The sequence below is a fragment of the Acyrthosiphon pisum genome, chromosome X, assembly GCF_005508785.2.
Source record: "Acyrthosiphon pisum isolate AL4f chromosome X, pea_aphid_22Mar2018_4r6ur, whole genome shotgun sequence".
Taxonomy (NCBI): domain Eukaryota; kingdom Metazoa; phylum Arthropoda; class Insecta; order Hemiptera; family Aphididae; genus Acyrthosiphon; species Acyrthosiphon pisum.
The window spans coordinates 125,598,823-125,625,250 of NC_042493.1; the positions used below are offsets into that span (position 1 = coordinate 125,598,823).

General features: G+C 26.7%; 3 protein-coding genes and 1 long non-coding RNA gene across 6 annotated transcripts; all 4 read right to left on the reverse strand.

Annotated features, from left to right (window-relative positions):
* Positions 1-1,757: 1,757 nt before the first annotated feature.
* Positions 1,758-3,679, reverse strand: LOC115035124. The gene is made up of 2 exons (XR_003840272.1): positions 3,124-3,679; positions 1,758-3,066 (listed from the first exon to the last, which is right to left on the reverse strand). It is a non-coding gene; the product is annotated as an uncharacterized LOC115035124 (long non-coding RNA).
* Positions 3,680-3,711: 32 nt separating this feature from the next.
* Positions 3,712-13,392, reverse strand: LOC100574439 (proton-coupled folate transporter). 3 transcript variants are annotated; one of them, XM_029492787.1, is made up of 11 exons: positions 13,060-13,392; positions 11,540-11,782; positions 10,890-11,064; positions 10,155-10,326; positions 8,885-9,023; positions 7,999-8,094; positions 7,901-7,918; positions 7,691-7,837; positions 5,519-5,675; positions 4,460-4,608; positions 3,712-4,006 (listed from the first exon to the last, which is right to left on the reverse strand). In XM_029492787.1, the coding sequence occupies exons 1-11, from the start codon at positions 13,163-13,165 to the stop codon at positions 3,972-3,974; spliced, it is 1,437 nt and encodes a 478-aa protein (XP_029348647.1). In that variant the 5' UTR covers positions 13,166-13,392; the 3' UTR covers positions 3,712-3,971. The 3 variants fall into 3 exon arrangements, with proteins under 3 accessions (XP_029348647.1, XP_029348646.1, XP_003241340.1); XM_029492786.1 differs by having other exon boundaries at positions 7,691-7,918; positions 13,060-13,391; XM_003241292.4 differs by lacking the exon at positions 4,460-4,608 and having other exon boundaries at positions 7,691-7,918; positions 13,060-13,389.
* A 2,669-nt stretch (positions 13,393-16,061) lies between these two features.
* On the reverse strand, positions 16,062-18,189 carry LOC115035126. Its single transcript, XM_029492789.1, has 3 exons — positions 17,864-18,189; positions 17,583-17,788; positions 16,062-16,236 (listed from the first exon to the last, which is right to left on the reverse strand). The coding sequence occupies exons 1-3, from the start codon at positions 18,089-18,091 to the stop codon at positions 16,104-16,106; spliced, it is 567 nt and encodes a 188-aa protein (XP_029348649.1). The 5' UTR covers positions 18,092-18,189; the 3' UTR covers positions 16,062-16,103.
* Positions 18,078-21,331, reverse strand: LOC115035125 (60 kDa SS-A/Ro ribonucleoprotein-like). Its single transcript, XM_029492788.1, has 6 exons — positions 19,868-21,331; positions 19,607-19,805; positions 19,377-19,553; positions 18,878-19,137; positions 18,588-18,799; positions 18,078-18,522 (listed from the first exon to the last, which is right to left on the reverse strand). Exons 1-6 carry the CDS (start codon positions 20,072-20,074, stop codon positions 18,156-18,158), a joined length of 1,422 nt encoding a protein of 473 aa, XP_029348648.1. The 5' UTR covers positions 20,075-21,331; the 3' UTR covers positions 18,078-18,155.
* Between the last annotated feature and the right edge of the window lie 5,097 nt (positions 21,332-26,428).

Below are 26,428 nucleotides of genomic sequence, written 5' to 3' on the forward strand. Positions count from 1 at the left end.
ACACGACTAAATTTCTATGTTCCATATTATGTCGTTTGTTAGACAAAGACAGTAAATCACTGCTATTCCAATCCTCATAATTTTTATGCGAATATATTATCTATGTACTTACCTTGTCTGTACAAAAATAAATCTTATAAAAAAAAGAGGGTAAGTAGGTGTCGCTTTGCTGTAGGTGCAGTAGGTTATAGCAGGTCATAACGATATAAAATCATTAAAGTATACTAAGTCAGCCTATAATATTACTATTTACTAAGTAACTATACATATTTGATGATATATTATTATTGTGATTTAAAGTATTTTATTTTACTATTAGGCATTAGTAAAAGAGTAAGTTAAATTAATTTTCGCCAAAAAATTACTTTTGAAAATGTTATTGAGCGTGTTAAACATAATAATATAATATACTAATATAACTATGCCATAAAAGTTTCATACGACCACGAATAATATTTTTAAATTACAACAAAATAACTAAAATCGATATTCTTGATTTTAATATTTAATTTCGTTCAAATTTGAATTTAAAATGTCGATAAAAAAATAATTATGTTTATATAATTTTTTGGTTACAGTATGAACAAATAGTTCGAGAGTCCTTAGCTATAAAAATTGTACCTACATTTTATAATTTTTCAACTATAATAAATTGTGTCCTGTGACAACGACCGTATCTTATTAGTTATTACTTATAAGTTATAACTATTACGATTTTAGATTTTTAGCGGAGCGATGAATAATATATTGGTTTTACAATGATTTTTTTTTTAAATTTTTAAATTTTTGTGTCTGTGTACACGATTAGTAGTCGAAATAATGCTTCGATTTTCAACTTCAGTATCTTGTTCGATTGGAAAGTGACAACTTTTAAAATTTCCAATAGTTTATAAAGCGTCCAGAAAATTAAAATTAAAATTAAGGAAAACGGGAATTTTTACACAAAAACGGTTTTTGAAAGAATCGATTTTGGCTTTTGGTCTAACTTTAAAACAAATGATCGTAAGTACATGCAATTTAGCCTGAGTGTTTATATTAGCCTTTTCTATACATAAAAAAATTTTCTTCAAAAATTTTGACTTGTTTTGAAATGTTTATGTATATAGGTACGTATTTCCAACTTTTTTAGGTTTTTTTTCTATGAATCTCAATAAAATTTTATTTGTTGGGTAAAAATGCTTGAAAATTTGATACAAAGTTCCTACTATATTATTACAATAACATTTAAAAATATTAAAAATCCTTAGTCACAGTTTTTTTTATAAGAATTTAAAGTTCAAATCTTGACAATATATGGAAAAAACATGAAAATTAGCAAATTATTATGAGTTGAGAATTCATAAAAATTTTTCATTTTACATTTAAGATTTGAAATTGTAAAAGAACTAAAGAAGACTCCTCTTAAGTATCCAATTTTAGGGTAACTTGGGACACGCCTAGCCCATACTTTACTACTGTCCCAAGTTATACCTATAATGTCAGTAATGTTACTTTATATTCAATAAAATCATTAAAAAACATATTTAATAATATTACATTTTTTTGAAATTTTTAATAATTGTCCCATGATAGGTACCTTTTATCAGTCCAACATGCAATTTGTATACATTTAATAATATGGTCGTGCCAAGTTATACCTTTCAAGGGTAATGTGAGACAGTGACATTAAAAAAAAAAAAAAAAAATGCAGTATATTGAATATTTTTTAATTTGGTAAATAAAAGGATGGGGAGTTTTGTGGATATAATTAATATAACTAATTGCTACAGATTTATAATAGTGTAGTATAGAAGTCTGTACTAATTTCCACAATTAAATAAGTAGGAACCTCTATAATAATACGTAATTAAGACCCTTAAAATCGACTATTATTCAATTTGTGGGGGGGGGGACCAATATCATTGACTAACATTTTGAAGACATGTTTCTAAAATGTAGTATAAGCATTAATTTCATAAACAAATTAAATAAAAATGATTATATACCTATTACGTTAGGTTAATTATAAATCTACAATGAAAAACCGGAAGTATTTAAAAAGTATTCCAAGTATTCTTTACAACACTGGAGTCATGTATATATTATAACAGATTCATATGTTTATTAGCGTTAAACAGGTTGCTCATGTTAGGTATATTGTTAAATTATTATTCACTAATCTTGACTCTACAGGTCAAGTTATGAAAAATACAATATAGGTAGGTAATATACAATCATACAGACAGACGATATTAATTTAATGAACTATAACAAATAAACCTACTGCATATATAATACATACATAAATTTAAAACAAAAATACATAAATGTCGTATCTATGCTGATTTACTGAATTCTAAGTAGGTACGTATCTTTCACTGGAATAAATACAATTATAAATAGTTATAAAATATTAAGGGGGGACGGAGTGGCCGAGCGGACTAAGGCGTCGGCTGCAACGCAGACGACCCGAGTTCGATTCCTTGGCCACGGGCGGCATTTTTCTTCGGACAAGTCACGGTGTCCGGAGAACAAGTGCCGCCACCCCCCACCCGGGCATAGCAGATACCCACGGGTGCCCAATCAAAAATTCTGCCAAACTCATTACACACGTGTAAAAACCCCCTACCATTACAAAACCTACTACATACAATCATAAAACCCCACAATCAGCTAATGGCCATAGTCGCCGGGCTTTAAAGATCAATAAAAAAAAAAAAAATATTAAGATAAGCATTGTGATAATAATATTGTATACTCATGATAATTATGTATTTTTTTTTTACCAATTAAATTATCATTTATTAATAATCCTTTTTATATTTACATAGAAGTTTATACCTGTGTATCATTTAATTAGAGTATATTAATTAGAGAATTAAGCAGAGTTCATATCATTAAACACAAACATAAACTAGTAATCAAGATGACAATAAAGAAATAAGTTATAAAAAAATTGTAAATTTTGTACCTAGTAATATAATTTAGAGACAGTGATTTCTGATCAAAAATATTGTACTCTATAATGGTAAATCCAAAACGCCATAGTTAGGACTTAGGGCTAGAACATTCAAAACTAAGCAATATCTGTAAAAAATATTTATTTTTCTTAACATCAGTCTAAAAATTTGGTTTAAGACTTACTATTTTCAGTGGTTTCTTCTACTGATCTAAGAGAAAATGATTTTTTACTGTAATAACCGCGATCTGTGATCGCAATATGCCAACTTTCTTTTACTTACAGGATCACAATTGAAGATTCTAGATACTGGTGTAAGGTATTTCTCTCAACAACTTGCTGTAATATTATTGGTAAAAATGATTATTTGTAAAATGTTAACTACATATTTCACTTTAACGCGTAGGGAACAAAGTTTTTTTCTTTTTATAGCTTTAACCCACATCTACCTTTTGATCTTATCAGAGGGAAATCTATTTTATAAAAATTATGTAGTTAAACTTTATTTTTATTCATCTAATAAATGTTAAGACATAATATGTATTGTGTTAATCATAGTTGTATAATTTTTAATTACCCTAAAGAAGGGCAATTTTCTGAGGCTATTAGATTTAAAATTACCACAATTAGAGTATATATCAACACAACACGTCATAGCAATTTTTAAAATAATATAATAATTTATACTTTATAAATATATAATATGATATGATACAAATTAATATTACAATATAAACGTGAATATTAATGTGATGAATATTAAAAATAATAAGTTTATTATGTAAAATATGTGATATTATATTATGTATAAGTGTATAATTATGTATTATGTTATAGTTTTCATCTACTAATATACTATGTCAATTAATTACATGTTTTCACAATATCATAGGTTGTGAGTTATGTACAACATTAACGTTTCATTCAATGCAAGCAAATTTTACATGGATTATTGTAATTCTCTCCTTTAATATTATGTTTGTTGTTGGCTGTTGCGCTGGTTAAAATTGGTTTTCAATTAACAAATCATCAGTTATGGTGCTTCTTGAAAGTAAGAATGATATAGATCTGAAAATAAGTAAATAATTTATTAAATTGATAAATATAACATAATAACATTCAAACTCTATTATATTTTATACACAATTTATTTTAAAAATAAAATCATTTTCAACACTGTGTTTTTTATACATAGTCACATAGTAATTTTATAAACTTATTAATATTACAATATAAGTTTATTTTTATAGTCATTTTAATTTCAAATTTAGACGAAATTACATATTATAAAACCTAGAATAACTATTTTAATTATTTTGTTATGATTGTATAATATTATTCGTGGGTACTTGAAACTTCTAAAGTATAATATTATATATCTATGACAGTATCACGGTTTGTTGTTGATGTATAATGCGTTTTAAGTACCCAATGGATATTGTGATATGATTAAGTTGGAATTTATTATGGGTCAATTTTTTTTTTTTAATACCATAAATAAGTATACAATATGTCTTATACCTAAACTGTGAAGGGGTGCCTTTATGGAAACCTTGAAAACACTTTTTATCAGGTATAAATATTGATAAGGCGATAACTGTATTGTAAGAGACATCCAGCCACATAGTCCTAAAAACACGTCTTTTAGCTGCAAAATATGTTGCAGGTACCTATAATTTACAGCAGAGTAACTTAATCAGTTATTTTTCATTATCATGTATCATAAGTAAAGGAATCAATATTAATTATTATTTGAGGAAAATAATGAAATAGGTATAGCTTATGTTTCAGTTATGCTTATGAAAATATAATATAAGAACTATAGGGTAAGAAGATTTACTGCAGTAGTGCAATCTGTTGACAGCTGTTGTAAAATATAATTTAAGTTATTGCCTACAAATACCTGTAGGCTATAAATTATAACATATATATTATATTAGCCTACCGTGACGAGCCGGGTGATTGGTTTAATGTAAGAAACTCATTATTTTAAAAACTATTATCGTTTATGAAAATATTTTTTTTAACATAATTTTGTCTTCAAAAAAATATTTTTTACTATTTTTATCATAATTTATCATAAATGTTTAATGAAAACGTTTTTTTTTTTTTTTTAAATTCCTTATTCCAAAGCAAAATATTTTATGGAATATACTTACTTAGATACATAAAAATTGAATTTTGGACGGGTAGTTTATGATTTAGGTATCGGTTATAACTTATAGGTAACTATAGGTAACTTATAGGTAAGTATTTACATTTTAGTTGAGGGAAGTAGAGTGGACATTTGTATATCACATAGTGTTGTAGTACTCTAGTCATCTAAACTTTAAACACTTTTAAGTTGATAGGCTACTTGTCGAAATTTCATTTACAAAAATGTTGTTTTGTAATAATTTAAAATTATGTTAAGTAAATATTTTAAAAAATGTAAGTATTTTCTGAAATAATGAGTGTCTTATGTTTAATGAATCACCAAGTGTACACGGCATCTTAATTTTTTATTATATTATATGGGTAAATGCATAATAAACATTTTCATTTAACTGAGTTGATTAAATAGACAATTATTGAACTCACCCGAATAAGATAAATACGAACATTCCAAGTATTGCCGATAAGAAAAAGAAACAATTTGCGAAATCGTGGATTGTCATAACGTAGACCGCAGTATACATCGGTGAGTAGAGTAATACTCCAAAATTTTCGATCACACTTAAGAATGCAAATATTTTACCTGAAATCATAACAACATTGTAATTACGGCAGAATACAAATTTTAGTCTTTTAACTTAAAATAATGATAATTATAGCTATAATTAATAATGGTTCAAAATAGGCTATTTTCTAAGTGCGTGCTTACGTATCATAACCTGCATAGACAGGTGCATATTTAAAAAGGTCAATCATTTTAATAGAAATTATCTCCTGGTCTTAACTATAAGAATATGCTAAACAGTCCATTGCTTAAAATGCAGTTTTTTTAAATTTACAGGTTAAATGTTAATACATTACTTTGATCTCTATTATACTTAAATTTATAATTGTGTGGCTTAATTTTTATAGAGTTAAATATGGACAATAAGTGCACACGAGCTGGGTAATAGATTGCGTAGTAAATTATCATTAGTGTGAGTGCATTACTGATTATTATAAAAAGTAATATTATAAATGTTTATAATATAAATGAATTAAATAATCAAGGTTTTTTTTAATTCACAGGTTAAGTGTCAACCAAAAATACTTGGTGGTGCTATAATATATTTATAAATTATAATTTTACTACCAAATTAGATATTTAAACAATTAATAACAATTTTAATATAAAGGTCATGACAAAATACAAAGTGTACATGTTCTGCAATCTTCATTTTTACCCGACCGTACAAAGTGCCCGTGTGAAGATTCCTAAATGATTTATATAATATAAATATCAGAATAATAATAATAATTTTTATTATATTATCAAATGTTTTTTTATTATTGACCATTATAAGCCAAACATATATTTAACCTCACTCACACTAATAATTAAATCAGAGGAGTTATTGCTCTTGATTTTCTTTTAGATAATTATATAGGGTGTCCTAGCAGAAGTGCACACTTTAAGAAGGCCGGAATTTTTTTGTTTCTGGGTTGACGAAGCTTTGGCAACGTTTCCGCGACACACTCTCCGCACTTGTAGTGCGTTTTCACTATTGTTACGCGTTGTTCAACTGTGAACCTCTCCATGACGATGAATACCAAAAACTGCTTTGCGATGTCAAATGGGAGATGTTATAAGATGAGAAAAACATTGGAACAGTGCCGTAAACCCAGAAACAAAAAAATTCCGGCCTTCTTAAAGTGTGCGCTTCTGTTAGGACACCCTATACTATCATTGCTAAGTGAGCTTAAAATGTATTTTGCTTAACTATTAATTTAAATACAATATTTTTTACTTTAGTGCAATTTTAACTGTTTTTATAATTTTAAGAATATTTAACTTGATATATTATAAAATAAAATGTAGCAGTGTACAAATTTATATTATAGATACTACCTAGTTAATAATATATTTCTTTATCGCAATGATCACATTTATGTTTTTGAATTCAAAACTTGACATTTAACCATGAAGGATATTATTAATCAACAATTGTATTGACCATCGTCAATTGACAATCAATTGTGTACCAGTATGGTGGTAGTAATTTGTAATTTATGTTAGTTAGTTCATTTATTTATTTATTGTAAAAGTTATACATTGTATGTAACTTTGATATACAGCAAGATAACATAAATATAATAGAATTAGCTAAGAGACATATTACGATTGTACAGTTACAGATAAAAATAAAGAATAACTTACAGGTAAATAACAACAAAGAAAATGTATTTTATAAGGGATGGGATAAAATACTCTATTTCTAGTGTTATGGAAGTTTTTATTTAATTTGATTTATGCGTGTTGATGATGAGAAAATCTCATTACATAAAATTAATAAAATGTATTTCCGGTAGCTTTTGGAAAAATACACAGGTAAAGAAATAGTGTTTCCAATAATTTAATCATATTTAATTTTTTTTGTATTATAGTGTTTAATTTAATTTAATTATATTTTAATCTTTATAATGCCTTAATCACTCCCCTAAATTAGCAATTACGACTAATGCAAAGATCACGAGATTAGAAATTGCCTTAATGTTAACCAGTAAATCACTAAGGGCGGCCTTTATTAAAAAGGTACCAAAATAGCAAATTATATTTACATATATCTTCAGACGGAAGACTCTTGGATAATTGAGACCGAACTAACGATTGACTGATGTACACTGTGTATCCGACAGTTTTCATGGCATAAAATTGCCACCGGTGCACGGAGTACGCCAAACCAACCTTTTCGAAAATTCCCAGCGCTGCAAAAGCGGTTCCGATATACATTTCAGGCAATTGTAGTTTGGTGTTTAAAACGTACAGACCGATCACAGGAATGGTGGCTGAAATAATATTGATAAACGATTGCAGTAGGTAGGGATAATCAATCACATCATTTTGTGAAAGTGTTTCATCTCCTAACCATGTATCAGTGTCGTATATACAAGAAATGGTGTATAGTTTTCCAACGTCCATGAAAATTGTTTCTGTAGGTACATGTACATGAACGAAGCTTCACCTAAAATAAAAATGCAATTATTATTATAAATACATTAAATTTAGGTAGGTATGTCAGATTTGATTGATAATGTCGTTTTATTATATGTTTGTATATGATTCAAGTTTAAAATATGTAGCTGGCTATATCATGGGCCAACTAGCAACTTGTTTAAGCATGCTCAACTTGTCTATAAGTGATATCAAAAAAATAAAAACGGCGTTGCACACCCAAAGTTCTCCTTTTTAAGTGGTGAAAATTTCATTTCTTAGTTATGACTGTAGCCTTCTTGGTTCTTTCCCAAGCAAAACAGTTTTTTGGTATGTTGTACATTTGTAATACGGAGACAACATGTGTGGGTGTAGCGTCCTCTTAATACAAATTGTAAATCAGATGATTTTTCTGAAAATGTTGACATATTGTAATCAAAATTTGAATGAAAATTTCCGAATTATTCTATTTTAAATACTAAATATAATTGTCGGTTAAGTACTTTAAAACTGATACGAGCTCAGTGATTATAATTAAGTATGCAATATAAAATATATTTTGTTAATAATTGTTACTTAATTGAAACGTCAACATTTTTAGAAAAATCATCATCATTTGTATTAAAACTTGTAGGTTCTTATTTGAAAAGCCAAAGTTGGTATCACCAAAAATTACTCCATAACTGTTGTAAAAAGTATTCGAAAATATTGTTCTCAATTTATTTTAAAAATTCTAAAATACCAATATTATGAACATAATATACATTATTTTAACATAAAAATGGGGTAAGCAGGGTTAAAAAATCATCCTGTATACTTACCAAATAAAACGATTAAATTGAGAGTTAACAACACTGCTGATAGTATAATTATGGATCTTAAGTAGCCAAATCGTTGTTTTGTAACAGTTTGCCACATATCTTTTACCAGTTTAATATTGAAAAGTTTTGTATCCGCACCCTGCATAAAAATAAAGAAACAAAATTAAAAAATATTTGTAGCATATAATTACAATTCATGGTAAGGCAAGTTTCCCTCTCGTGTTTTCAAAATATCTTATCATTTATTTGTTTATTAAGTCTATTAATATTACAAGATAGCTATCTATTATTTACATTTGATTTTTGAGCCTCACAAATCTCGCAGAATGTTAAATAAACAAATGCTTATATAGAAACGCAATGCCACATTGGCTGAATACTACGTGTTGTATGTTGGATCTGGGTCGGTTGATTTGTATTGGTAGTGGTTACTTCTCAGGGAAAGTAATTAAAGACTAATACATATTTTATAGAATTAATGATAAACGTAAACAGTTGATGATTAGTTATAATTAAAATTATTAAATGTATAATACACTCAATCCTCATAAACGAAAATAGTGTAACTACATAAATGATAGATATTACTATAGACATATAAACTAATGGACAGCCCTCGGAGAGAGAAGTCTGGGGTACGAGTGAGCGAGAAAAGAAACAAAGCAGTACAATTTATAGTTCCTTATGCAGGCTCCTTCACTACTTTATGTTCTTTCTCTCTCAGTTATTTGGTTACATGATCGATCGCCTAACATTGAAGGCAGAGCGGAATGGAATGTGATATCCATTAGTTTATATGTGTATAGATATTACATCGAGCTGCATGGAACATTAAATTATTAAATAATATAGATAAATAAACGTATATTATATACGTATTCTCACTGATAGTGATATTTGTGGATATTATTTTTCTTGAATATAATCGCTATCATAAATAATATAATATTTTTGTACACAAATTCAAACTAAAAATAAAATATGTATATAATATTAGTAAGAAATATTACAGAATAATTGAAATTGATATATAAACAGGACGAAAAGCTTCCTAAAAGAAGTTTGTCAGGACAACACAACATAAAGCTGAAATAAATGCCCTATATGAAACAAAAATTATGCATGGTCTCCTTATTTTAGATCAGGGTACATATAATTAGCAATTTGTATTCAATTAAAATTAGACATTCAGCACAATATGATATTATGTTCATGTAATTATTCTTAAAAATTCTCAAAAATAAATTAAATACATGAAAAAAATGTATACCTTTTTGATGACTATTGTTTCCTTTAGAAAAATATACGTATAAAGAAGTCCAACAATGGAAACAAAAGATGATAGGCAAAAAGAATAAGTAGTAGATTTACCATACAATATTGAACTCAGTACAGATCCAAGAATCGAGCCAAAGCTGACAAATGCAAATAACACGCCTAACCTATGTAGACAAAAATAAATAATTAAGTAACGATTAAATTAGAAAAATTATAATTATAAAGTTAGATAGTATATGAAACAATGACCAGCCTGTGTCACATCAATAAAATAGAAATGTTTGAATAGTTTAGACACCAAAAAATGTGCGGTAGGTTCGGATTGAACAATAAAAAAATTACAACCCCCCCTCTTTTAAATGGAATTTTTTCTACATAACTTTAGTTATATTTTCATATTACTTTGCCTTGGAACACACAGTTACAATGTAAACAGTTACAATGTAATACTATTTTAATTACAACAGCAAGATTGAGTCGTTGTTTTAACACATTTAAACTAAATTTGTTGAACAATTTACCAATTAGTATAACATATAATGCAGAAATTTGGTCATAACATGATGTGTGTATTAAGTTTAAGTATTAATATGTGCTTGCAGCGCACAGTGCAGTTTTATTTTTAATGATATTGTGTTTAATAAAATTATGTTATTTATAATAATAATAATATTATATATTTTATATATAGTTTATATAATAAATAATATATTTTTGAATTCATTACCTGAAAGCTCTTGATTTGCAATCGGTGATGTCAACAATATAACATGATGCAGCCATAAACAATGCACCATAGCCACCACTTACAGCAACAGGTATGCTGCACAGCAAAAACATTATTGGAGTCAGACTTGGTATCGTAGAAAATGCACTGTACATACAGTTAGAAATTACCATACCTTAAATTTGAAGCAATCATATAATATATTATAAAAGGTACATATTATTATTTAATAGGACGCTTCACAGATATTTGTTGTCTTACAATTGCATAATATAACAAAAATATGCTCAGCAGGTCACGTTTAGCTCAGTTAGTTTAAAAATTAGAGTGAATCAAACTATTATGAAACTTGTTTATGTGGTTTTTCTTATGATAATTCACTTTTTAAGTGAGCATTTTAAATTATGCTATATTATAAAGCATAATTTACTGAAAAGATGAATTATCGTAAAAAACTTACATACAAACACAGATGATGTAATTACTATCAAGTTTCATAATAGGTCAATTCACTCTAATTTTGAAACTAACAGAGTTAAACTTGTTCTCCCGAACGTAAATTTTCTATGTTACGCATTTGTAAGACGAGAACAACAAATGGCTGTCTAACGTCATCTTATGTACGGACCTAAATAGAGATTATTTCTCACCTGAGATTGCTGTTAATAACAAAGGCAAGCGACCGTTTACATCACTCCAGGGGCCTAAAAACAATGCCGTTATACAAGGCACCAATGTCTCGATCAGATTTTTAATCATCTGTAAATCTGCCACAGCCGGCTGAACTATTTCCAGATCTGCTGCAGTCATATTGTAACAATTCACAGACTTATTTTGTCCGAGATCACTATGAAGGCATACACGTTCTTCAAATAGATTAGTCTGCACCATCTCTGAAACCAATATTATATTAAATTAAAAATATAAATAATAAATAAAAATGTCCTACCAATAGCGGTTATAGGTTGGATAAGATATAGGCCATAGGTGGTATAAATTAAAGTAGGAATAGGTAGCAAATTCATATCTCGGTTCAGAGGTGTGATTTCGTGATTTTCCAATCACGATTACAAAAGTCAATCATTTTTTTGCCTTAGTTCGACTTTGTACGAAATAGGAAATTATGAATTTAGTTCTTTAGTTGTAATTGAAAAATATTAATTTGGGTACTTGAAACTTTTGTAGTTGTATAAATGTTATAACTATTTTAACAATATTCAAAGTATTTCTTCTAATTGTTACCTACCTATTTAAACTATATAAGCATTTGAGATTTTTGAATTTTTTAGCTTTTTACTATAAAAATTATGACAAATTGCACAATAGCTTGAAAATAAAATAAAAGTTTAGCGAAGGTTTTCCATTTTAAAAACTTGGAAATAAAGTTATACTTTAAGAAATCTAAACATATTAGAAATACGCAAAAATAAATTTGTTCGATTTTTTTTATAAATAATTGAAATTCACAATTTAATAAAATTTGTTGTTCGAACATGAAATAAGAATTTTTATTCAAAATATTAATCTATTTGCTACTACTATGTATATTATTGTTTTCTATACACAATGAAATATTTAAAATACTTAAATTAATTATTATGATAATATGTTATTTAAAAGACAAACATATATTATATTTTACAACATTCTACATACTATGTTAGTGGTATTGGCTTTACTCGATATAAAATATAGGTAATTTGTTTTTGCAAAATGTAATCGATTACAATGACGATGAAGTACCCTCAAAATAAACTAATTATACAGCAGAGCAATTCCACCAGTATTTTATTTTTAATTGCATTTTTTACCTAGTATTTTAAACGTATTAGAAACGGACCAATGAATTATAAATGTATTAATTTTACGTGTATGTTTTTGTTATCAAGCATCAGCTTTTAAACTTGGTAGAAAATTGGATCTAGTTGGTATTTTGGAGGAGAAACGTAAAATTCTACAGTATTTTTCATAATTATCAGAAAAGAACCGTTTGAATTATGTAACAACGATTTCAATTTTGAAATTTTCATTTAGCATTTCTGATTTTTTGTTATGTATTTAACTTTTATTACGTAATTGTTGACTTCATATTTATAAGGCTTTACCGTGCATACGATTCACATCCCTAGTCTTAAATCACAAGGACAAAAAACAACGTATAAGTACTCACGGTTTGCGTTTATTCCGAGACACATTAACATCATGATTGGCTCTAAAGTCAGTCCGGACTTGCGATTCTTGATTTCTACACAGTCGGAAGGCTCCGAGTCGTCCATCTTTGATGTGAGTGATAGACGTCAACTCGTCAACTGGAACCGAATTCTCCGACCAGTTCTACAAAAAACTCACAAACCCATAACCCGTGTTCCGAATAGATACATGTTCCGTTTCAGTACAATATTATTATAATACAATAATTATTAGCAAATTATTAATTTAATGAACAGAAATTAAATATTTTAATAGGCATATAAAATCGTCGATACGGCACAGCGAGAGTGCGATGTGTGTAAATAGATAACAGAGATTACTTTGTTTCTAAATTCTAGCGGTGCATACCGTTGCGCAACGACAAAAAACGATGAAAGCTACGTTATCATTCCGCAGCGGTGTGGCTCTGATAACATGACGTTTACTAATAATTATTGATTTCTTTAAAGGTTCAGTCATTGAGTCAACTCGCGATAGGTACAACGAAGCTCGATGATGTTAAGAAAATTAAATGTGTTATGGTCCAAACGATATAACGAAGTTTTTTGACAAAATCTTTGGTGAAGTAACAATTTTTTACAATTTCGGATTGCTATTACGAATTTTAATTTACGACAAGATACACGTCTGGTACAATGACTACGAAAAAAATATAAAACACGTAGGTACCTACCTATAAGATTTCATTAAAAACCGATGTTATAATATTGCAATGGTTCACTTTGGACAATATAGATATTTAAAAAAAAAATGAAATAAATTTAAATAAAATAACCCCATACATTTATGGCAAATACAACATTATTTTTTTTAATATTCTAAAAAAATAATTCATTACTTTTCAATAAAAATTTCAACAAAATATTTTTAACTTATCTGTTTTACTTGTCGTTTTGTCGTTTATTTTTTTATATCTTACAGCATCAACTACATTTCTAATATAATATGATCTGGGCATAGTTAATGTGTTTTCCGAAGTCCACTCACACTTTGTAATATATTATTAAAACAATTTAACACTTCAGTGTGACATAAATTAACTTAACTATTTGCTCATATACCGATTAACACAGACAAGTTAACGAGTAGGTTAGGTATAGAAAACCGCAATCAAATATATCTAATTGTTGTGCTACAGAAGTTTTTAGCCAAATAATTTAAAAATACAAAATTATAATATTTTGTATTTACCTCCATGACATGGAGGATATACTATGACAACATTATGTCATCAATAAATATTATTTACTATGGAGGTTATAATAGATATTAACGTGGAGTATCAGTCTTCAACTTTTATTAAACGCGTATTCTAAAATTATAAGATAATTTATAAGAAGTAAAAACATGATACTATTCGGCATCACCCACAACATAAAATGTTTGAAGTATTACGAATCTTTTTGAACTATTTATTTTCATAATAAAATTTATAGTTTTATTAGTTGTTTTTAATTATTATCGATAAATATTATATTATGCTCTGTCAAATAACTTTAAAAAACTTTAATATTCCTCATAAAAAAAAGTTGAACATAATATTTAAATAATTCATTAAATTCACGAAAATTGGCTAATCATTTTGAATTAGAAATTCATAAAAAGTTTATATTTATATGTAAGTTTTTAAAATTTAATACAAGATTCCCCTTACGTTTTCCCACACGTTTTTTATTTTTTTATTTTTAATATTTAAATTTTTTTTTGTGCTTGTAGTTGAAATAATGCTTTGATTTTCAACTTCAGTATCTTTTTCGATAGGAAAGTGAATCAAGTTAGTACTTTTGGCAGGTCGAAATTCCCAATAATTTACAATAGCAACATAGCGCCCGGAAAAAAAAAATAAAAATTAAGGAAAAATGGTTATGTATCAAATTAAAACGTAAATAAAAATTTAATTTGATTTGCTTGTAGACATTTTTTTTTGATCAAGGTAGACAAACTTACACACTTTACAAACTTCTATTACATTTTCAAATCTTAGATTTAAAAATAAAAACTTTAATGAATTCTCAACTCAAAATAATTTGGTAATTTTCGTGATTTTTCCATATTTTGTCAAGATTTGAACTTTAAATGCTTATAAAAAAAACTGACTAAGAATTTTTAATAATTTTGTAATGTCATTTTAACAATATAGTAGGAGCCGTGTATTAAATTTTCAAGATTTTTTACCTAACAAATAAGTTTTATTGACATTTATTGAAAAAAAAACTAATAAAATTGAAAACTTAAAATGTTCCTAAACAGTTCAAAACAAATAAAAATATTTTGAAAATTATATTGTGTATAGAAAATGCAAATATAAACGACAAGTGAACATTTTATGTATATACGTTTGTTTGTTTTAGAGTAACACCAAAACCAAAAATTTTGCACAGATATGTAAATAATTGAAATTAAAATATACATTTTTTAATGTGTATAATGTATATTGCCAATTATTGATCGTTATTGAGTATCGATGTTAATTGTTACTCATTAGCCAATAGTCACTTAATTAATATTTTTCAAAGTTATAAGTTATAATTTATATAGAAATGAGTACATATATAAAATATAATTATTATTATAACAATACATGATAAGACGGTCGAGTTACGTCGGCCAACAATTAAATTTTGAAGAAATCTCAAACTAGAATTATAAAATATGTAGGTGTACCTACTTGTAGGTATATATTATAATTAAAAATTAAAGAAGTATGCATTTGAAAAAAATATTAATGATTAAATAAGAATTTTTATTTTCTTTGGAACTAAAAAACGAACTCGTTCATTCTCAGAAGATACATTCAGAATATTTATTATTGTTTATTAACATGTTAAGTTTTAACAGTAGTGAAAAAATTTTAAACTTTATTTTAGTAGTATATTAAACTTATCAACTGTATAATTACTTATGTTATACAAATAAAAAATATATTATATAAGTATAACAAGTTAATGTAAAATTACCAACTGAATTATCTTAATCTTAAAACAACATAATATATTTTAATTTTTAAAAATCATCCTTTAAAAAGGAATTAATTAATTTACCAACATTTTTATCAAAGCCAATAATAAACAATGTATTTTTTCGACCTAGAGTATATTGTTCATAATGCTTTCCATTGAGACAAAGTATAACAATTCTGAAAAATATAGAAACAGTGTTTGAATTAATATAAGTTTAATAGTAAGTATTAAGTACAAGAAATTATAAATAGTATTAAATTGGTTATAACCAGTCAGGTAAAACTTTGGGTTTTTCATATTTTAGTCATTAGTTATAGTAAATATTGGTTATGGTAAGGTTACGGTGTTAGAAAATGATAAACAGATGCTGGTTATGAATCAATTGTAAGGCCTGGTTTAATCTATCAAAAATAATATGAATATAATGTGAAAGAGGGTGCCACAAGTCCATGAATTGTTCTATAAGAACCGTTCGCACGCGCAATAACCTAGGATATTGTCCAAGTTAAAACTTGCCAGATTGTACAAGGTCTATTACCCCTTTGAAATTAAAAAGTTCTTAAAATACATTTTTCATTTTTGTTAGCCAGTTCATAAATTATTATAAATATAAGTAAATATTATTATATTTATTTTTTAATTAAAAAAATAAAATGAAAATTATTAAATTCCAATTTATATTTATACACCCCCTGTTATCATCAGGGTACGGGTAATCGTCGTGAGATTAAATGTGTTTTGTGTTCTTGTGTTGAATATTTTGAAATTGTAAAATGTGCAAACGAAAGCAATCCACAATTGAAGAAAAAGCAAATGTCATGTTTCGTTTAAAAAAAAGGTGAAAAAAATTCCCACATACCTAATGAATTTGGGGTAGGTCACTCAATACGAATGGAAAGATTGAGACAAAATTGAACAAGATTTTCAAAATGAAATAACAGATTTTTTTAAAAATTATAATTGAATTAATTAATTTAAATAATATGTACATAATTAAATGTTTTTATATTTACTTTTTTTTTATATTATACAATAAAATATTATTAATATTATTTATTAAATAAATAATAATAATAATATGTATTGAAGTTACAATTTGATTTTAGTCATTTTGGTTATAATGACAACCGTTTATTATGACCTATTTTCTTTGGTCCCTTGAACGTCATTATAAACGGTTTCTACTGTATATCACAGTGACATATTCAATGACAAAGTACATTCTACACCTACTGTACAGCAGAGCAGCTTATCTTTCTTATCAATGACTTAAGTCTTGTTGGTCCAGAGAGAAAAACTGTTTTTTTTCTTTATAATCTTATAACTATTTATGGCGCTGATGTAAAACTACTTATAAGTTACTTTGAACGTTCAAGTATATTTAAAATTAAAAATTATATTATAACTACCTATAGCAAGTGCTTATACCACTTAAACAGCAGATGTGTGGCATCCTCTTGATAATCAAATTAAGTAAATTTAAGTTAGTAAAATTATACTTCAATATTATAGAAATACTTACTTCACCGGGTTTTTAAAATGTGCTTGATATTCTTTCATATGCATTTCAAAAAGATTTAAATTCATTTTGTTATTTCCCAAAAATACAAATACATCAAATTCTTTATTATTTTCTTTAGCCCACTTTATAGAATTATAAGGAAAAACTTGAGGAATATCTCCTCTATCAGGATCTATTGACTCTTGACTGTCTCTATTATTGGGTGTCTAAAAAAAAAACATTTAATTTAAAATAATATAATTACACGGTTTATTATATTATATGTTAAAATAAAAAGTTACTTCAAACAATATAGATTCTAAAGTGGAAAAAGTCAAAGGTTCGTTATAATCAATTACGATCTCCTTAAATGAATCGGAATCTAAACCATGTACAGTAGGTTTATTTTCCAATTTTTCTGGGTAAATTAAAGACAATATTATTAATGTCATAGCTTCATGCACACTGATCAAATGTGAACATGCACACATTGATGTCTTCATACGTATTCGACTGTCATATGTTATCATTATACGAAGGCTTAAAGGATCTAAGAGCTAAAAAAAATATATTAAAATAAAATATTTCCGATTTCTAGAAATTAAAATAATTGCAAATAAATACTTCGCAAGTTTTTTTTATTAGATCTTCAGATAAAAATGTTATTAGCTGATTTACTAATTTTGGAAGTGGTTTTATCATAAAGAAAACACTCGGTTGCTGCTGGTTGATATCATTAACTTCTGATTGAATCACATCTGGTACTGTTTCTTCTGTTGATACAGGATTAACTTCATTAAATAATTCACCTTCATTTTCTATACTTGGTTGAATAGCAACTTCTTCTTTATCTGGTGTTTTTTGTAACTTAATTATCACTTTTAATTTATTATCAATTGATTCAACAATAAAGTTGTCTTCTTCATTTTTCATAACATTATTTTGCACCTTTAAGATATTTCTGAAATCATTATATTTTAAATACATTTTAAAATACTATACAAAAGTAAATTGTATTTTACTTACCTGCATGTTCTAGCATATTTAGCATATTGTATAAATGGTTCAATCGGATGAATTTGTGATGTCTTTAATAGAATTGTGTTGTTGAAGCGTAAAATATACTCCCTAAGTCCTACATCAGGTGTTGAATTGTGAAACAATTTGTTTTTAGCAAAAAAAAATGTGTTCTCCAAAAGTTTCTCTAACGGAAAATGCATAACAAGTGAAGTTAAAATCTAAAACAAATTTTAATTTCCAACTAATTAGATTTCATAACTAATTAGACTAGATTTAACTAGGGTTATATAACTTACAGTTGAATTTTTTAGCATTTCTCGTGGTATAACTTCAGGTTTCTCACCCAATCTATTAAATTCAATTTCATTCTGCAATGCACGCTCATCCATTTTTTTTATATTTTCTACTTGATTTAAAAAATTGTAAATACTTTTTAATTGCTTATTTTCAAATGTTTCATCGCTATCTTCAATACAAATATCTTTCATTTTAGATCCAAATAATTGTTCAACCCTTTTGATGCCACTTAAAGTGTAGACAATGTACATAATACGACCTAAAATTAATTTGAATCATCAATAAGTCAATTATTTACATAGCGTAATAATAAAATATGTTACGTTACATTATTAATTAATTTATACAATCTGTAAATTTATTATTTTACAATAAGTACAAGGGCTGTGGGAGTTGGTGGGTTGGAGGCTTGAAAGAAGAATCCATTTAGTGATGGAACTTCTTGATAATAAAATATAAAATACAAAAAAAAAAAAATTTATAAATTAAATTACTTACATGGTTCTTTGGAATGAAGATGAATCAGTTTCATCACATCTTTATGACTCCAACCATCATAACATTTATTCCTTACTATGTGTTCTGTAGTTAGCAATGGATCTCTATTTAAATACCACTTAGTCATAGATTTGGCAAAACCACGACCATGACCATTAGACGAAGTGGTTATAAAACCTAAACATAATATGTGTTATTCTCATAGTCTTAACATTTTCAAAAATATTTACCCTGATCAAAAAGCATATTATCAGCTGTTTTAATGAATTTAACAAACATTAATAATTTTAATCCATCTGTACATATTGTAGAGACTGCTGCATAAGCATCAGCAACCATTTTTTTACATGGTTTCAAATTAAATCTAGCACACACGGCCAATGTAAAAATCAGGAGCTGATCATCAAGAAGTTTATCTTCTTTTTTAATCTATAATTAACAATATTATATAATACTTTAAAAATATAAGTGTATACTTGATGTTAACTAACCTTTAAAATTATTGGAACTATTGAATTAATCTCTTCAGTTTTATTTTTTTTGACAATTTTTCCAATTATCCTTACACCAGTAACATCATGATAATGTTTTTCATTCCAAAATGAAGTTCGAATTAAAGGAGGGACATATATACAATATTCATGTCCCAAGTATAAATATCGACGTAACTTACTCTCAATTAAAGAATATTTAGGCATATTGATACCTAAGTTAAAAAAATAAAAAAATAAAATATCAAATGTCAAGCATATAACATTATAACTTTATATGAGTACATACAAAATTATACAAATGAGACTACAAGAGCAGGATGATTTGGGTATATAGGTTGATAGTGTTAATATAGTATTAATCAAAACAAAACAGAGTCTATGACCATAAGCGGACTGAGTTATGCATAGTGTTTAGAAAGAATGTCGTTCATGTTCATATTTAGTGAACGATACTTAAACGTCACTCGTTTTTTCAAATAGAACGTAAACGAGTTCCTTTTTTAAGCACTGAATATGAATGTATTTATTTTTTTAGTGAACGTTTGCACCATGTGTATCTATGTGAACTGAAGAAAATGAATTCAAGCAGGTATATATTGTGTCCTCTTAAACAACAAATCAATAACACAGGAGAGATCGATGTGGACTTGCTTATATAATAATATATATTAGAACTTAACAAAATTCAGTTCTCTAAGAGATAGGAAATACAACAATACTTACAATTAATTAAATTATAACCATGACTAAATAATATATAGGTATTATATTATTTATTATTTATTATTTATTATAATATTATAAATTAATTATTTATTAAATTTTATTACCGTTGTAAGCAGGGTACAGGAACTAAAACTTAGATCACATGGAATGCGGACGGAACTATTGTAGGCTGTAGCGTGTAGCCTATTTAAGTGCTCGTGTAAACAATTTGACGCACATGTATCAATATTATGAGAGACACATATGAAAATAAATTCGGGAGAATACAAACTACATACACAGATTTGTACAAAAATTAAAAGTCTTAGGCAGTCGAACGAAATAATGAATTAAGAAGAGAGGTTAGAGGACACCGTTGTTAGCGAATATTGTTGAAGTCTTCCAGGAGCAGTGGCGCCAACGTGAAAAAAAATCGAGGTAGAGATTAGAGAATCTTCGTGATAAAATGGTGGATCACTCGCACAAATAATAGTGTTTTCCACCATACCACACTGTTTCACCCATAGATAATACATATAATATAAACAGGTGTAACTTGTGTCATACGCGGGGGTTTTAAACGATTATGGATCATTGACATAGAATTTAATTAAAACGAAAAAAGACGTGTGTCTTTATTTTTAACAGCCAATTTTTTTATGACAATTTCAAAATTTTTAAACACGCTGGAGTCAAATTATCAGTTTTGGTTCGCTAGTTAATTAACATATACATGAAAATTTCACTGGTCGTTTATATTTGAATTTTCTATATACGATAAAATTTACAAAATATTTTGATTTGTTTTGAACTGTTTAGGAACATTTTCTGTTTCCAATTTTATTAGACTTTTTGTCTGTGAATGTAAACAAAACTTTATTTGTTATGTAAAAAGCTTGAAAATTTAATACAAGGCGCCTACTATATAATTACAATGACATTTGAAAAATATTATAAATCCTTAGTCACAGTTTTTTTTTATAAGTATTTAAAGTTTTTTTTTTTGGTCTTAAGCCCGGAAACTAAGGCCATTAGCTGTGATATTGTAGGTTTTTGGGACGGTAGGGGGGAACACACGTTTTTGTGTTTGGCAGAATTTTGAAGTGGGCACCCGTAGGTGTCTGTCATGCCCGGGGGGGGGGGGGGGGGGGATGGCGGCAATTATCAACAGCCGCCGTGACTCGGCTAAAGAAAAATGCTGCCCGCGACCGAGGAATCGAGCCGGCGTCGGCTGCGTCGCAATCGACGCCTTATGACAGCTCGGCCTTTCCGTCCCCATATTTAAAGTTTAAAAATTTACAAAATATGAAAAAATCACGAAAATGAGCAAATTTTTTTGAGTTAAGAATTCATAAAAATTTATCTTTTTAAATCTAAGATTTTATAATGTAATACAAGATTCCGTATAAGATAATATACCTTTTTCAAAAAAAATTTTGTGTGCTTGTCATTTCTTCTTATAATAGGACAGTAAAAATGATTAGATTTTCTTCGACAGTATCTTTTCTGATAGAAAAATGATTAAAATTGGTACTTTGAGGGGACAAAAATAAAAAATTTCTTATAGTTTTCGAAATCGTAGGGAAAAAGAAAAGACAAATTTAGGAAAACCAGGAATTTTTACGAAAAATCCGGTTCCGACAAAATCGATTTTGGTTTTTGGTAACTCTAAAACAAATACATGACGTTTTCACTGATTGTTTATATTAGCATTTTATTAGCATTTTCTATACACAATAACATTTTTAAAAAATATTGATTTGTTTATTTGTTGGATAAAAATGCTCGAAAATGTAATACAAGGCTCTTAATAGTTAATATATTGTTACAAATACATTTTAAAAATATGTATGAAAAATCCATATTCACAATTTTCTTTATAAGCATTTAAAGTTTGAATTTAAACAAAAGGTGTAAAATTCACGAAAATATGCAAATTATTTTTAGTTATAAATTCCTAAAAAATTTTCTTTTTAAATCTATGATTTTAAAATGTAATACAAGATTCCCTATAAGGTTATCAAACTTTCTACCTTATATCTACATTTATCAACAAAAGAAATGTCTATAAGTAAGTCAAATTACATTTTTATGAGTGTTTACAACATTGAATATTTGATTTCTCATGTTGCGATTTTCTTAATTTATTCTAATTCAAAAACGAATAACCGTAGACACTTGAGATTTATATCATATGTTTATTTTATAAATTTCTGTACTTGATAATATTTTGACTTGTTCTGAGGTACAATTTTAAATTTCAAGTTTTTTAGTTTTTTTTTCTATAAATATCAATACAGATTCATTTGTAGTGAAAAAAATTATCAAAAAGGCTCCTGATATATTGCAGTTGAAAAATACTAAAAATACGTAGGCACAATTTTTTTTATAAGTACCTACTTAAAGTTTTATTTTTGATAACATTCTTAAGAACAAGAATTTTAGTTATTTTGTTGTAATTTTATAATATTAATTCAAATTATCGGCTACCGTATTAATAATATGTAATAACAATATAAATATAATATAAAATATCCTAGACTGACAAACCGTCACCGCTCAGAATCGTTTTTCGTACATAAATACTAAGACTAACTAATCATAGAAAAAAAGCCGGTATGTCACTCTGATGTACAGTAGGTTATAAGTGAGTCAATGTAATATAATGGATCGTCTTGAACTTAAATACAATGATATAATATCATAGTATAAGAAAAACGATTTCTGAGTGGAGGTGGTTTGTCAGTCTGGATCTTTTATATATTGTTATTATTAATTATTATAGCCTGTAAGTTGAATTTATATTATAATTTTATTATTTTTTATTCGTTTCCATGGTGATTATGGTGGCCATTTTAGCATTTATTAATACTATGGTACATTTATATTTTCAACATAATATATAAACCCTGGTAATGAATACATAATATGTAGTAGGTACCTATAAGGATAATGATTCACAAGGCTGGGCATTAACGAGTTAAAAGTTAAAATTAAGTTAAAACGTTATGTTAATTAACTCGTTACTTTTTTTTAAAATTAACTTTTAACTTTAAGTTAATTTTATTTCAAAACTATCTAAATTGAAAGTATCTAAATGTTCAATTTGAATTCAATGATATAATATCATTGTATTTATAAGAAAAACGATTCTGAGCGAAAATGGTCAGTATCAGCCTATGATATTACCAAGTATATTTGATGATATCATTGTCTACACACTACATCATACACAACCCATCATACACTAAAATACAATATGCAGCTAAACAAAACAACTAATCCAAAAATTTTCAAATATGGATAAACTATTTTATGAATCAATTATTATAATAATAAAATAATTACAAACACAGTATTACTTGAAATAATTTGCCATACTTTAAATTTTCAAATGTATATATCTATTATGACTTATAATTGATTGTGGATTTTTTAAAAATTCACGAAGCCTGTACACAGCACGAATTTATTATCATAACTATTATTATTTATGTCCGTTAACTACATGCGTGTCTTATAATAACAAATAATGTTATATGTATACATTTTTTTCTACCTCAAATAGTATAAACTGTCCGCGGTTTTAATTTTTTCTAGGTGACCGTACAGTGTTCTAAATCCCCCTTTTTCAGTTCAAATTTGGCGAAATTAGATGTTTAAGCCCATAATAACGATTTTAGTTTTTTTTGGTTAACCATTTAAAAATAATATTCGCGAACATTTCCTGTCAAATCTTTTATTGAGAATATGACACATTTAAAGTATAATATAAAATTAACTGTTTCCGAAAAAAAAAATGAATTCATCCTACTGTTTTAAGAATAGAAATATAGTAAAATAAATTACTTTAATAGTAATAATATCGTAAAATATATTTAATAATAAAATATAATTGGCTGACAGGTCATATTTTTGCTTTAGAAATCTGTTAACGCCCAAAGGTTAAATACTTAAATTGATAGGTAAGTGTGTCCCCTGAAATCTGATGTATTGCAGAAGAGTGGTTACCATTTGCCCACCTTTTATCAACTTATTTTAACAGGATTTATTATAATAATAATAGTATTTTTTCGCATATCATACTTTCATTTTGTTATATTATAGTAATACCCTATTTAAATTAAACATCTGAAAAAGACAGGGGGCAAAATCAATACATTTATCGTTCCACTCAGAATCTAAAATACAACAAAAAATCTAAAATAATTATTCTTGGTTTTTTAACATGTGATTTCGTCCAAATTTTGAACTACAATTAACTATTTGTACTAGGTATCTATTGTTTGAGTTGTATACAGCGGACATTTTGTGGCTACGGTAAAAATAAATTGATAAAAATCAATCGCGAAAACTTTGTACGGTATAAATAAACCAGGAAATATATTTTAGAAGGTAAGATAAAATAAAATTGCTCAAAACTTTAGATCGTGATGACAATCAGTATTAGACATGAGTTTGGTGATCACCTGGTGTCGACACAGTACACAGACACAGTCTAAGTACACCATACACAACCCATACACTAAAATACAATATGCACCAAAACCAAACAACTAAACTATTAATCCAAAAAATTTTAAATATGGATATGAATATACTATTTTAAGAATAAATTATTATAATAATAAAATAATTACAAATACACAATTACTTAAAATAATTTGCAATACTTTAAATTTTTAAATTATTTTTCGCAAATCACACTTTCATTTTGTTATATAGTAATTTGTCATTGTATACTTACTCTATTAAAATTAAACATCCGAAAAAGACAGAGGGTTAATGCCCCAGCTTACCACCTGCACTTGGGCGCCTATGGGTATTTCAATAGGTATTTAATGTTATTATTAGGATTAGGTATATAACATTATAACATAATATATGTTTCGTGTACTTTTCAGTCAGAATTAGAAGTTTTTGTTTGGAATTTTTCACCATTTTTCAGTTTAAAGATTATTTAAGCGGGTTTCTATTATTAAGCTCCAAAAACCGGGTTTTTTTTAAAATTATGATTTAAAATTCTTACTTAAAAATGTAACTATATGTATTTATAATTAAATACTATTAATTGTATTTCGAATAAATCTGTACAACGTAGTAATCGAGATTTTCAGTTATGACGGAATAATAAATGAGAATAATTGTTTTTTTTTAGATTTTAAGTTCACGTCCTGCAAAACTTTTATATAGAATTAAAAAAACGAATTTTTCGGTTCAAAACTAGTTTAAAATAAAAATATTATAATGTGGAATTAATTATATTAATTCCATTGTTTTTAATTTTTAGGACATTATTTTATCAGACCTAATCATTATATACCGGGTGATTCTTTTATCATTGAACACTCATTAATATTCAAAAAGTGTAAATTTTTTTGAAAATATTTTTTTACATAGTTTCAAGTCATTTATAAAACAACGTTTATCTTTAAAAATTATATTTTTAAATATTTTTTATCCTTATAATTTTTTAAGTTTTTTAATTTTTTGAATGACAGCATATAGTTTTAATTTCATATTCCAAAGCAGAATATTTTTCTTAGTATTTTGATACATGAAAATCGAATACCCGTATGTAAGTATCTTGATTAGGCTTAATCAAACCAGTGACATGACATGATCGGGCTTATACCTATTAGCCGAAAAAAATAACTTGAAATAAAACAATAAAACTAATAATTTACTCACAATAGTAAGTTATCGTGGACTGTGGAGACAAATATTTAACGTGTTAATTAATATACGTATAACTAATAGTTAAAAGTACCTAACTATTAGATAAGAACTATTAGAAACTATTAGATATGGTTTGTTAGATAGTTTTTATTTTCGCTCAAGAAAATTACTGGG